Genomic DNA, 15314 nt, shown 5'->3' on the forward strand with positions numbered 1-15314 from the left:
ATATCAGAAACATATGTGAAGAAATAAAAAGTTACCTGGGATTATTCATCCTTTTTCTATGAGAGGACTGCCATCTATTTTTTAAATCAAAACTGGTGCTTTATCAGTAAAGCAGAACTATGCTGGTCATGGCAGTTACATTTGCTATGTGCTCATAACTGTATTATCAATTTAAAATTACTTTGCTCAAAAACATGTAATAGTAACTTAGGGAAGTGGATTTATAACTAAGATACTGGGAAAAAAAGCCTAAAGGGCCTAGAAATTGTATATCTGATATGGTTTATAGTGAAGTATAACAAATTTTTCCCCTTTTTTAAATGGCAAAAATACAAATTTCACTTAGCTTTACTTTTCTAAAATAAGAAGCAGCATTATGTAATGTATGTAAAATGTATCAATTTTTTAAAATCTCAAGATAGCATCAATACATATTTTTCAAACAGATTTATATTTTTAAAGTGTTAGCATTACAATGTTAATGCAAAGACATTTAACTGATCATAGCATACACAGACCAATGAGACATGTCTATTTTTGTCTTGAAAATGTGTTTTTACTCGAGTTTTACTAAAGCTTGTTTGATAACATTTGAAATACTAGGATTTACTTATTCAATCTTACTACACCTTACCTGTGGAATATCCAGCTTTTAAATGTTGTTTTGGTGGAGGATGTATGCAGGTTGGAATTTGGCTACTGCTGAGGAAATGCTGAGCCTTTATTTCACTCAACTCATTTTTGTATGTACATGCAAACTGAGATTTGATTGAAGATTGCTTCATCTGCAAATAGCAATCTTTTATTAGCTTTAATTATTTACAAAAGTAAAAGATAACACCTGCAAGACTAGTAAAATAATAGCTTTCCCCATTCTTTGGCCTTGAAAGTTTTTACATCACATAAAATATCAGAAAAATTAGTAAGCTTACATAAAAAAAATTATAAAGTACTAATTTACAAAGCGTAAAGGCTCTCAAGAATACTAATATATTATTCTGTTAAAGTCTTAAAATAATTTTAAAATCTTTTTTTTCATCTCTTTCAGAAATTTACACATTAACTTTTAAAGCTTCAACCTAAGATTTTCGGTCAAAGTTAGCCTCCTCATTTGATAGACTGCAGACTTTACCGTTTTGAGTAGCTGTCATAGCTACTCAAGTCAATTATCATACTTCTACAGGTCATCATCTTTGAGATGTCAGTTCATAAACACCAAGTATAGGATGAGTGCATTTGGTTCTGCATGCTCATCTCTACCTCCTAGTCTTGGAAGCAGGGAACCTAGTCTCATAGCACAGGTAAATCAAAATGTTTGGTTCAACTACAAAAAATTAAATCAATTTTTTCAATACACTCAATATGGAATCAGTGGTTTTAAGTGTAAACTGTGGAAGTTTGACCTAAGTTACAACTTCAGATCAGCTTAGAATTTCAGGGTCAAGCTTTCTACTTCCTGGCCCATTTATCACAAATGCTATAGACTCTGCAAGACAAATTCTGCCCTCACTTCCATTTGAAAGTCTACTGGATTATACAAAATATGTTGGAAGTTTATAGGTAATTATGACAGAGCAGATAATTACAATACATTGGGATTTTTAGCTAATAATTCTGTAATAACAGCACAGGTGAATTCAAATAAATTTGAACTGAACAGATGCTACAGTATAAATATCAGGAAAAAGAAAAAGCAAGAGATTGACACAAAAGAAATGTTGCTATAGGTATAGGTAACAAGAATGATTTGTCAAATAAGAGATTTACAGCTGCTTTTCTAATTAAAAAGTTTGCTTTAGGCAAATCTACTTTTCTTAACACAAGCATGTTTAAATCTTACAGTTCAGGTTTGACCCTTTAGATATATTCTTCTCCCATCTCAAAATCTCTGATTTAGACTGAAAGAAAGAAAAGAATACATTCCCAGGAACCTCCTCTCACAGGGTGCTTCCTCCACAAAATTCAGTCACTGTTTGTGCCACTTTCATCAGATACTGTTTTCATCCATATAAGTTAACAGGCTCTAGGTTTTTATCATTCAGGTGCAACCTAAGTATCTCTTCATGACAGTGCGGTTGGCCAGGTGAACACACCTGCAGTCTTTTTGGGAAAAAAAAATCCCATTTATTTACAGATGCATAACTCTTCTTTCTGACTTAATATGTCTTTACATATATAGTTTTGCTTTAAACTCAGTATGGCCTTCAAGAATTAAAAAGACCCAATTTTCCCCGTTGCCCATCACTCCCAAACTGCAATTTCTCTGTGCCACATAACAGCCTGAGAAAGGTAAATTCAACAGGGAGAACTAGCCGCCCTGACTCTCAACAATTATAATCTTTTTTAAGTGTTCATCTTCTCTATACTTAAAACATTTACCAGAAGGTAAGACAATATACATTTACAAGGTTTTCTGCACTTCAAGTTTATGTTTTAGCTCACTGAGTCGTTAAGCATATGTCATTAACTTTATACTCTTTTCAGTAAGTGTTTTGAAGGACAGAGAAGATATACTGAGAATAAGCTTAAGAATTTGAAATAATTAAAAATGCAACTCTAATCTAGTTTAAACAATCAATGTCCTATTCTACAATTATAATATTAAGAATATGAGGCTTACATTTTCTTTAAGGTTACTGTATTAATGAAAAATATATTTGCTATGTTTCTTAAACACTTCATCTTAAATCCTTTAAAATTCCCTCAATTCTTAATTATTCTTCAGCAAATGACACACATCAAAAATTATGGAACAATAACTTCCACAGAGTTCTATCACATATTCATGTTGCAAGAAGCAAATAAGCTACAGTTTGTGCTGAATTGATGAAGATATAATAACCACAGCATGAAGGACAAAGTTGAGCAACAAAACCTGATAGTTACCAACAATAAATCCAGTTATTTCTTGGGACATGAGGGTTTCTTTCTACCACCCCCATCTGACACTTCACTAATTCAAGTTTGCAGGGACTAGAATACATGGAGCCAAAGGACTTGCAGCACAAATCCATCTGTTTCAACCTCACTGAAGCTTGAAATATGCCTCAAAACTTCACTCTATATTGCATCACATACCATGTAGTCATTTGCAAACATTTACACAAAACTCTACCAAATATGACTGCTTCAGCTCATGCTACCACTATATAGAAATCAAGAGTGCAATACAAAATTTGATGAAGCGGTCAACCTTCCCAACTAGTCTAGGAATGTATATTCACTAGTAAAAACAACTGTATTACACTGAGTGAGGTAGCAATAAGTAAATTTTAATGGCCTGAAAGCAGAATAAAAGAGTACAACTCTAGTGCTGAATTAAAAAGTAGAGCTTCACTGGAATGTTTCTAAAGAAAAAAAAAAGAGCAACTTAAAACTTGATTGAAGCACACACAATGAAATCTGTCAACAGCTTGAAATAGCTCTTAGAAACCCAACGACCCACGTCTCTGGGAGAGCAAAAATATGTTGGAAACTCAATTTGCTAACCAAGCAGTTACACATAAATGTGCAATGAACTCACACTTACTATCACCTCTCCTCTTCACAAGCAAGTGGGATGTAGCTGTTATACCTATACAAAGAAAGAAATTCTGCAGCATTTCAGAAAAAGGGGTTTGTAGTTACGGCTATTCAGTTGCAAGAAAGTATGACAGAATTTAAGACAGTGTTTCAGAACATGTAGGTCAATTAGTTGTCCTAATGAGTAGATAAGGCACAGCATTCTCCCATCTTGACTTCTATATCTAGAGAAGTTTTTCAGTTGTTCAAGATGCCATTATAAAACATTCACTTTTATATGAAATATTAATGGTGCATGCTCTATTTATTTCTAAAAGTTAGTTGATAATCTATTCCAGATCTCCTTCCAGCATCTGCATACAGACAGTACTGCCAATATTTAGTCAGTAAGAATGTTGAGATTTGGTTTGGGTTTTATACACTGGAATGGCATAATAGAATTTGAAAACCTACATCAGTAACAACAAACACATGTTTTTCTTTTCTAGCCAAACAATTAGAGTACTATTTGGAAGAGGAAAATGTCTTTTCTCCACCCTTACCCTTGTCCTTTTAGAAAAGAAATATTAAAGGTAAGTGAAAGAAAAAGTTGAAAAAGTGAAGGGAGCGCAAAGTGAAGAGTAACAAAACAATAAGTGGGAAGTATCATTGCCAAACCAAAGCATCATGTTATTCAAACATGAAAAATGTCCTGGATAGCTCAGGTAATAGCAAGCTTTTATTGTACTAAAACTATCAAACTTTTTTAGCATGACATTGTGTCAGCCTTTTGCTATCCCAAATTAACCTACCACTGTTTTGAGAACATTTAGCCTCAAATCACCTCATTATTGGGTTTTGAAAGTACTCAGAACTCACAGCTACAGATCCCTAGGAAAGTAGTTTAGGGGTCTTGTAGAAACAAAAATGTATTTTCTACATAAGTGTGGTTTATCAACTGATGCTAATAATAAAGACTTTCTTCAGATTTTGTGCTGAATGTAACCTTTTTCTCCCCTCCCCCTCTCTTCTCTAGATAGTAATTTTTAGCATACTCCATACACACTGAAACTACTAGTCAAGCTTAGTTTTCTCCATAGTTATCTTCCACTTAGAAATAAATATTTCTTGCTACAATAGATGAGACTACTACCTGAGGAAGACTGTTTTCTCTATTACAATTAATTTTCTGCTAACAGTTATAGTGGGCATACAGAAAACTCTTGATGACTTCCTTTAGATAGTTTTCCAAGTCACAGTTTATTTGTATTGGAATCACAAACAGGCAAAACAATTCTCTCCAGTAACAACATTTAGAGAACTAAGCAATGAAAAATAACAGCAACGCATGAAGCTAGATATTAAGTCATTTTACATAGGCATGAACAAGTCACATGAGAAAGGCAAACTGGGATTTTTTGCTTTGTGGAGCTCTTTCCTTGGAAGGATTTCTATACACAGTAAAATTACAATGAACATGAAGCATGCCAAGATTTGTTAGAGTCCTTAAGCCACAAATTCTTTTTTAAAACTAAAACTACAGTTATGTTCCCAACTGGAGGGAAATAGTGCCTCATATAGGAAAAGTTGTCTCCAGTTGCATTAAGAAAAAAAACACGCCAAACTACTGAAAGTCCTTGCAGCTGTTTCAGGGTAAATGTGTTAACAATGCAGCAGAATTTCTAAAACAATGTATCAAAAGGCCAAAACAATCTTAATTTTACCAAAAAAAAGATCTGTTACTCTCTCATATATTGCATGCTCACAGCCTAATAGGTTTTGTTCCTTCCTTCTTAACTCCTGAAATTCTCAGCTTCACCCAACCCCATTGGTTCAGGAACAGTATTTTACCTACAACTTGAAAGTTTAATCTCTTCTGATGCACAAGAAAGATGAAAATACTATGCCACATTTCAGTTGTCTTAAGTTGCTCTTTAACCTAAACAAAGCAGGTGATTGTAACAGTCTTTCCATTCCTCTCTCTCTCACCAATCAGCAGGACTTGCATAACCCCATTGAAATAAACAAAATAAGTAGTCAAACAACAGGGTATCTACCCATTTCAGATAGATGGAAGTATGATTCAAAGAAGCAGACATAAGGTTGGATGAACCCTTTTTAGAGAAAATACCTCTCCCCTGTCCAATTAAACTTTCTACATATTTTTATAAAGCAGAAGGGAGTGAAAAGCACAACTGACAACAATAGACATAACATAACAGAACTCTATAAAAACATATAGAACATAATAGGTGTTCTATAGCCCTTTCTGAATTAAAGCCTCCTTCCACAAAATACCATTCCCCAGAAAACACTTCACTTACACAACAGATAAACTTGAAACTCTAAATTGTCTCTCAAAGGAAGACTGAGTTTCTTGTTATTACTCTTACGTGCTTCTGGTGGAGGGAATGAAAGAATGCAACATGCTAGTTCCCCAGACTCCTTTCTCTTGAAGGGATAAGAGTGACAGCTTTGCTTCTAACAAATGCAGTTACAGTTAGGTGATCTTTCTGCATCTCTTCCAGTATTTAGTGACGATTGAAAGACAAAAATATTTCTTTGTCTTTCACTGTTGCCAGAAATTTATTTTGGCACAATGGAAATACCCACAGATTTATTTTATTTTTAAACACCGATTCCAGTTCATAGCTACCCATTTACTTTATCCACTCTCCATATTTTTAGATATCAAACACATATGTATGATGTTGTGCTCTAGGTCTAAATGTTATCAATCTGCACTTATCCACATAATTCTGCAGAAGCTGTGGGAGATCAGTTCCTCTTTAAGGAAGGAGGGGGCATAATGATTTTTTTTCCCCATCTCTCTTTTTTCATTTTTTAATTTAGAGAAATATTTCTCCTTTCACTTCCTAGATGGTTCTAAATTTCTTTATTCCACATATACATCTTGATGAGACTCAGCATATAACCAAACTAATAATCACTACTGTGCTTTTCTTCCCCTCTCAAATGTCATGGAAAAGGAGACTTTTACAGGACATGTTCTAATGAGAGATCATGAACTTGTACTATAGACTAATAGTCCAATCACTTGTAAGAGGTAGCATGGTAAAAATTGAACTAATGCTACCATAACACATACTGCATAAGAAACTTCTCAGAAGAGTCATTGACATTGACAAGAAAGTTCATGTTGCTGTTGTCTTATTCAAAAAACATACGTATGCTATCTCTTCTGATTCAATTGTTAAAATGAGTGCATTATACATAACAGAATTTACAACTGTGAATTCTACATGCAACCTGTACACATTTCAAGATGGTTGCATAATAATGAAGACTAATATTCAGTGTAAGAAGGTGATAAATATTACTACAACACTTGAGATCTATGGTCAGGGACAAGGAATTCATTGTGCTATGTGCTGCACAGTAAAGACAGAACAAAATTTATTTCTACCAAGAGACATTACAATCCAAGACAAGAAATATATGGATTCATAAAAGAACTGAAATTAGTCATTGCAATGGGCATCCATCTCAACACAAAGCACTGCTAAGTTTTGGGGATAGGTTGAGGTTGATTTAAAGGTACTAAAAAAGGTTTAGAAGGATAATGAGTTCTGCAGATACCTATTGGAAAATCTCTTCAGCCACAAGAAACGGTATAAACCAGACAGCTGAAAGCTAGTCTGAAAATTAACAAATGTACAATGAAGATTGCTATAACAGGCTGAATGTAAGCAAGGGCAGATATCTTCAAGAAACAAATTAGAAATAATCAATGGGTTGGGAAAGGTTAAAACAAGTAGCTCGTATCTACTACAAATTAAAGGAACAGACTGAGATGCAAACAGAAGAATGGCATCTAGCATCTAATCACTTTGATAACAACTTTTTGTACAGCAATCTCAGTGAAGAAAGATAGGCTAAAGCTCCAAATATCAAGTAAAAAAAAAAAAAAACATGGCAGAACATGAAAAAGCAAAATGAACCTTTAATAAGTTATAGTTGAATGAACATATGAATAAAGAAGAAAATATTCCAGAGTTGTTATGGAGTGAAAAAGTAACAGGTAGGATACTGTCCTCAAGGTTAGATATACCATGAAAGATAGACATCCCACCTCAAGATCAATAGCTGGGTATTCACAGGATGGTACAGAAGTAACAAAAGATACCAGTTTTGACAGAAGGGACACTTAGGTCACATGTAGATCTGTGAACTGTTCATATAAAGATGATAGCTGAACTTCTGTTTGTAGGTGTATTCATCCACAAAGAAGGCACAGAAAGAGAAGAGAGAGACAGGGCCCTATAAAGCCTTAACAGAAAAAGGAAGAAAAGGAAGGAGTAGAAATATGCAAAAGAAACTCTAGAAATTGTTAGAAAGGTAGAAAGTAAACTAGAAAAAGTCAAAAAGAAAGATTAACATTTCAAGAAAGAAAGCAGGAGAGGAGAAAGATCAAAGATGAATGGCAGAGATAAGTTTTAGTTAGAAAAGTCATTAGTTGTTTGGCAACAGCAATTTTAGTGGACTGGAAGGAGAAGCAAGACTAAATTGAACACAGGAATACTAGAAGAATAATTCCAGACTTCACAGGAATGCAGTACAGTTTAGATTGCAATGTTTGGCTGATACACAGAAGAGAGAACTGCAAACATAATGTGAAACACTCAGACATCTTATCTTGAGTAAGAGGACTCTATGATGATACATAATTGAGGAGCATTTACACTCTGAGCTGCATGATTTTTATTTTCATCTTTTTTAAATGGAAAAACATCTTGAGCTATTTAGCCTCAGTTCCATGCTGTACTTTGTGTCTCAGGTACAACAGGATACACTGGAAGAGAGCCATAAAGAAGACTGATTGTGATTACTAGAGGCAGTTTAGCAGCCTCAATGTTTCTCTAAGATACGAGCAGACATTCAGTTTAACATCTTAATCACGATACCATCCACATTGCTAAAGTAGAGGAACAGTGCACTATCACAGATTTAATCTACAGAAGATAACACTATAAGCAAGATTTACAATCTTCTAAGATGCCAAAGGAATTTTAGAAACGTGAATCACAGACTTTACATTTGTTGCTTATTCTCTGTGAATTTTCACTTTCATAAGACAAAAGGTCATTTATATTTCAGTACAGTCATCCTCAATTATATTGGGCACCTCATGAGCACCAAAATCTGTTCTAGAAGTTGACTGAAAGATCTCAAAAATTATTAGCTAAAAACACTAGGTATTTCATTCTTTTTGCTACAGGTACATTCTATTTCATCAATCATGGTGAAGCAAGACTAGGACAAGAGTCCTACAGAAAAAGTCAGATTCTTGTATGGTATTAACAAGGATCATTGGAGTCACAGAACCCTTATTAGAGTCAGGCACTACAAAAGCAGCAAAGGAGAGTGCCATGATGAACCCTTGCATGCAATTCCTGCTCCTGAAGTAGAACTCATTCAATTATTCAGAGACCTCTGAAAGAACCACTATTTGCACAGAAATCATGGAAGCTAATCTGGTATTTTTGATGAGTAAAAAAAGGTATTTAAAAAAAAAGTTAAAATAGTTTCATAATACGAATCAGCCTCAAGACTCATATTTTTGATAGTTTGTGTCAAGAAACTTGGAAGATTCCAGTAAAGGTCTCAAATGTGACATCAGATAATAATTTTTTTACTTTGATACTGAACACAGCTGTTCATTAATCCAATTACAAAACCTACATTTCTACATTACATGAATCCAATTACAAAACCTACACTTATCTAAGAAAACTATCTATTTCAAAGTATTATGCAAACAGCGTATCACATTTTTGCTCTTTGATGAGTAAACTTGCAATTTAAATACACTGTTTATCATAAAATTAATATAATGAAGATCCTTTATCAGCTTCAATCTTTCATAATTTGCCTATGTTTGCCTATTTTTAAGTTACATTTCACCATAATTAGTGCATGTATCCAAAATGCCCTTCATACATCCTACCTCCATTCTAAAAAAAACACTCAGAATGAAGTTGGAGTATATTTAAAACACATACTGGAAATATTGACAGTGCTTTTCATTTTACTTCCTTTTAATAACTTTCTACTTCTCAGACTTGTAATACATTAAAATTCCCCTTATGTCCGGTGGCAGAAAGATATTTTCCATTGCGCTGTTCTAGAACCAATTCTGATGGCTTAAAACTTCTCTGTTTTCTTCCTTATATACTCATTACAGTTATGTTTTTACCTCTCGCCAGGACTAAGTTTGTAAAAAAAAAAAAAAATATATATATATATATATATATATATATATATATATATAAAGTCAGTACTTTTATTTAGCTCTCTGTTGAAATACTGTGGAAGATACAGGCTCTGTCTCCTTCCACAGTCCCAACATTCAAGTCTGACAATTTTGAGGAAAAAAAGGGTACGTAAAATGCAGTATACTGCAATATTGCATTCTTAAGAAACATTTCAGTTGTTCTTCTAATAGTGTGCCTCATAATACCAACATACTCTTGTAACGTTCCATTTCATTTACAAAATAGCAAACATTAGCATCTTTATTCTATTGTTCACAAAGCAATGTTATGGAAATGTCCTCAGAATGTTACAAATAAAAAGCATCCCCCAAAAAATCCAAAGAAAATGTCATTATTACACTTTCAGAATGCCTCTACTATCAGAACTGAAATTAGGTGTCTGTGTTCAGTTTTCTTGTTCTTTTCACAGAGCTTCAGTTTTATTTCTATAGTCTTGAACTACATAGATGGTTAAATGAAGAGATACAGATTAACTCAGTATATATCCATTAAGAGATCTTCATTAAGAAGACTTTAAGTTTAAAGTCTCTCTCTTCTGAAGTTTTAGATATTTCCACTCATATTAAAACACTGTTTGGGTTGGATCAATTACCACTAATCACAATTACATTTCTTCAGCTATGGGACACATTTCGGCCAAGTATTTGAAAGTTTTAACACTCTTATTTTCATTTTAGCACTATTATGTCAGTGCTTCTATAGTTGCACAGCAATTCCTATACAGTACCTTATTTTTTTTTTCATCCATAGATTTCTGAATACGTTGTCTAAGAGGTTTTGGAGAAGATCCATTGGATTGTGCTGGAGATCTATATTAAAAATAGATAAGAAGTACTGAGAACATGTAAAAGCAATTAGTTAGGAAAAACAGTTACCATACCAAATTCCTCAGAAACAGCAAGGCAAGTATCTTCACTGTCCAAGTCTTACTTTGTTTTCTCCCTTCCTAAGTAACCACATGTACTGTGAGAACTGAAGACAGCATAATGAAAACAAACCTACAGTTTCTGGTATCATTTTGCAGTATGTTTACTATATTGTAGGTCTGCAGCCACCATATTATTATTTGTAATGCTAGTGATGAGTTACCAAGTCACCATTCTACTTACATCCCCTTGAATAGCATCTCGTTGACATCCAGAATACTTTTCCTCAGATTTACAGACTTTTCAATAGAAGTACTCACATAAACAAAATGCTTCCATCCTCCTACATTTCAGTATGTGAATAGTTACATAGATTAATGAAAAAAAAAATTGATGTATATAATGTAAAAAAAAAAAGTGATGAACATAAGAGAGATTTTTTTGGTCTTCAAACAAAAAGAACTAAGCTGTGCATCTGTAAATAATTACTTCTCCATTTAGTTTATGCTCATCACAGGCCAGTGTGCATATGAGGACAGTTGTTTAAAAAATAACTCATTCTTTATTTTGTTTACTTAGCTTATTCTATTCAATTATTCCATAAATAACATTTATTTTATTTAGCTCACTCTTTATTTTATTTATTTCTATTTGTCTGTGGTGCAAAATTTCTGCAGGACTTTGCAATGTTTTTGCTATTTAAATTGCCAAAATATGTAGCTTTAGCATGCTCCTATCTATGCTGCTGTTCTGGTTCGTGAGTCCTCTTTGTAACCTGTAATGACAAAATTCTCAGCATCTCACTTTTCCAACAACTCATGATTCCTCAGGATAAGCAACTGATTAAATCATCACTGATTCTCCAGTGCATGGATAGGTTAGTTTCCTTTTCAGTGCCCACAGAAATGGGTTTTCAAGAGATTCTTTGCTTTGTACATCAGATCAACATGGATATTCCCTAAATAGAAAGAAATTTTTAAAAGCAAGAAGAGAAATGAGCAAGTAGTAGCGACTGGCTTTAACATTAATAGGATGGTAAGATGATGGGAATGATATAAAAAACATCAGTAAACAAAAAGTTGCCCAAAACTCTAAATACCTGTTGAACCTGAAAAAAAAAACAGAAAAAGAGATCTTTTATTGCAAAAATACAAAAATACATAATCCATGGTCATGCAAAATTTCACTCTAAAACATAAATAATATAATTAAATATATCAGAATTACCTTACTTTGATTTCAATATCATCACTACATTTTTATGTTTGCGTAAAAAATTTTAAAATAGTATAGGAAAAATAGCACACTTCTGCCTTGCATGCAGTTTCAAAGTATAAAAAAAATAATAATTAAAAAATACTGGAAAATAAAGTCTAAACCAAACTGACCACTAAGAATTACTAAGGAAAACACATGAACTGTCTAGATTACAATATAAATTTCCCAGTAGCAGTACCTGCTTACACCTACACGAGAAGATTTTAAGTCAAAAAAACGTTTCATGCTTTTGGGGAAAAAAATCAAGAAAACTAATTCAGCTGGAAAAAAAATCAAAACAGGTAAGTTAAACCAAAGTACTCAGTGGGCACTCTCATTCAGAAACAAGTGGTTTAAAACCCATTTTAAATTAAAGAGTTACTTTAAAAAAAAAAAAATCAAGATCTCTAGCTCTGAAAAACAGCAGTGTTTAATTCAGAAGGGGCCTTAATTCCATTCACATAGAGCATTAACCTAAATCTGATTAAGCTCCTTTTCATTCTGATAAAAATACAACCACGGTGAGGTTTATTAAATTAATGAAACCATTTAAAAAGTAATGTGGATCAAATTCCTTGAATCTGAAGTAATGGAAAAGTAAGAGACTGAAATCAGGGTTATTTTAAGCTTGTTACATAATGAAACAGAAACGTATAGCTACAGCTATCCACAGATATTTGAGAGGTGAAAGAAATACTCCACAACACATTGCTACAAGCTGCCTTTTATATTAAAAATTATTACAGGTTTATTTAGAATTCTTATTAGTGAAATTAATTTTTTTAAGTTTTATTAGAATGTGCTTGTTCCTTTGATTTCATAAAAGAAGTCAAACAATAAATCTAATGAAATCCTTAAATTATTTCACTTTTAGGATCCTTCATGCTCCAATTTAGGACCTATCACTGTTTCTCTCTTCCCTTGCTATTATCCTCACAGCCTTGCACCAGCAAATTTGGATAGTGTTGTTATGATGGGCTCTCATAGGAAACAACTGCCAGTAGCATAAGAAACATCCCCTTCTTCCTCGTGTTTCCTACCTTTCTCATTATAACTCTTTTTGTATGTTAGGGAACCAAAAAAATGTGCATGCATAGAGCTTAATAAGCAACTGGCCACGCAGCCTGTGCCCTGATGAACAGCAGCTGCCATCACCATTAAATGTATCAAAAGCAGGGACAATCAATAAGAGGTTTGAGCAGGTCCTTATGAGGACAATATAGTTACCCCGGGAAAAGTGCGTCCAGGGTACCAACCACTGTACTACAGAGGCTTCTTATCTGGGAACCCTGGCTGCTTTACTTCCCAGCTGGCCACCATGGAGAGTTCTTTTTCTTCTCCTCTCTCTCCTCTTTTGATTTTATTACTACTCAAAAGTAACTTTCACCATTAGAGTCAAAATATGCCATCAGCTACAGACCCTAATAAATCTTCATGCATGTGAATTTTTTTCAACATCTTCAAATTGAATAGTAATCTAATTAGCTACTGAACAGACAGTATTTGAACTTAGGAGTTCAAACTCAACTTAAGAGGCCAGTATTTGGAAGGCTTGTTGCAAAGGATATTCCTTCATGGATTTTGTGCAGCCCAGAAGTGTACTAGCTCAAAAATTCCATATTACAAAAGCATCTTGAAGATACAGAAAACGCAAATGAGGAGTTAGAACACTTCTAAGAACTTGAGACTCTTTTAAGAATGCTTTCCCTTTACATCTAACGTCATGAAAAACTACACTTCGGTCATTTGCTTTGTGTAAGTAATATCAATGCTTTTGTTAGCCTTTTAAAGATCTTTTAAAAAACACAACCCAACCCAATACAAATACAAACACAAAAACCTTCCAGTACTCACCTGAAGAGTGTCAAAACAGAGGTGGTCCCAAAGAAATTTAGGCTTTCATCATTATATAATAGTTCTGCTTTGTTCTGGGTAGGTGGATTGACGGCTTCTTCATCCAAAAGAATTAGTAAGACCTTTACAGTATCTCTACCACAATACACAGTGCCATGATTTATGGAATGCAATTTTGGCTGAAAGTAAATAAAATTAAAAGGAACATACAACAGGAAATGTCAGCAAGCAAGACCAATAGCTCACCTCCAAAAGCAACCCGTATCAGCACAAGGATGAGAATCCCTTCCTTCCCTTTCCCAGTAAACATTTATGGGGAACTTGCACCCATGGGAAAATTTCTTCCTCATCCCAAGCAATTAGTAGAGTTTAGATCACTGCCAGCTGGAGGTATACACTGATGAGCAAGTCACACAGATAAATATACAAATCTGTGATGAAACCGTGCAGCAGAAAATAACATATTTTCTCACAACCAATCTGAGTGCTATGGGATACACAAACACATTCTGGTGAAGTCCAACTCCTCTGACTAACTGAATCTGCTAAAACAGTTGGTTAAAAGTGAGATTTCCATCAAGATTTGACAACAGGGGTACTCGGCACAATCTCCTGTTGTTTGGAACAGGATGAATTCCTCACTGTGTTCAACAAGAATAAAGGATTCCTTAAAGAAAATAATAATCCACATCTGGAAGTGCTCTAAGCTACAGTCAGCAGTACAGATGTAGAACTCCATAGCCACTATGGGACTGCAAAAATTGCAAGTTTGCTATATTTTTCTTTAAAATTACTAGGAGTTCCATACAGAAATTCAGTGCTTAATATACAGTAGTAGATTTTTTAAAACTATAGGCTTTTCTTATTTACCAATATGCAGAAACATTGAATAGCCTAACTTTGTTCAGAAGGACAGGACAAGCAATGAACTGCATTTATCTAATCAGTTAACTGCTTTTAAACACAGCCTTGAAAAGATCAAATTCTATTTCTCTCTCTATTTGATTACATCAATTAGTGTATGTAGCTTTCAAGAAACCATAGCAACACATGTCAGTCAGTTACTATAAGTTATAATCAATAGCTAGAAATAGCAATTACAGAAATGGTTGTTACTTGGCTGTACAGAATTGGCCTATTTCAGTACCATTTAATTTCCTCAAAATTTATTCTGAACCTCTTCAATCATTACATCACCACACCATAGATTTTTATGAAATGTCATGTGTGTCACGGTAAATTTGTTTTAATGATAAAAGTACAAATTTGGCATCATCTTGACTGCTTATACACAAAGGAAACAATAATCTTTGGAATATAACATAACCTCCTAACTGCGAAAAGATGACCTTGAGAAATCTCATGTACTACAACAGTGACTTGTACTAACCATGGACCAAAATTCTATTGTGCAAGGCACGATAAGAACTTTAGGCAAGACAATAATCCCTGCCTTAAAAATCTTGTTTATTAGTAAGCTTAAAATCATGATTCAAATAATTTTTTTTCAAGAAAATAGTTGATCAGTCTTTCAAGGGTA

At 33.7% G+C, this 15314-nt stretch overlaps 1 protein-coding gene across 1 annotated transcript in view; it reads right to left on the reverse strand.

Moving 5' to 3' along the window:
- PARPBP (PARP1 binding protein) overlaps nucleotides 1-15314 on the reverse strand; it is a 47215-nt gene that overhangs the window by 345 nt on the left and 31556 nt on the right. Inside the window, exons 9-11 of the mRNA XM_086740148.1 lie at nucleotides 13775-13953; nucleotides 10525-10606; nucleotides 635-785 (exon numbers count right to left, since the gene is read on the reverse strand). Of these exons, the coding sequence (XP_086596274.1) occupies nucleotides 635-785; nucleotides 10525-10606; nucleotides 13775-13953 (412 nt within the window). The remainder of the gene's footprint in view (nucleotides 1-634; nucleotides 786-10524; nucleotides 10607-13774; nucleotides 13954-15314) is intronic.

Source organism: Chlamydotis macqueenii, chromosome 1 (genome assembly GCF_036417535.1).
Source record: "Chlamydotis macqueenii isolate bChlMac1 chromosome 1, bChlMac1.mat, whole genome shotgun sequence".
Classification (NCBI taxonomy): Eukaryota; Metazoa; Chordata; class Aves; order Otidiformes; family Otididae; genus Chlamydotis; species Chlamydotis macqueenii.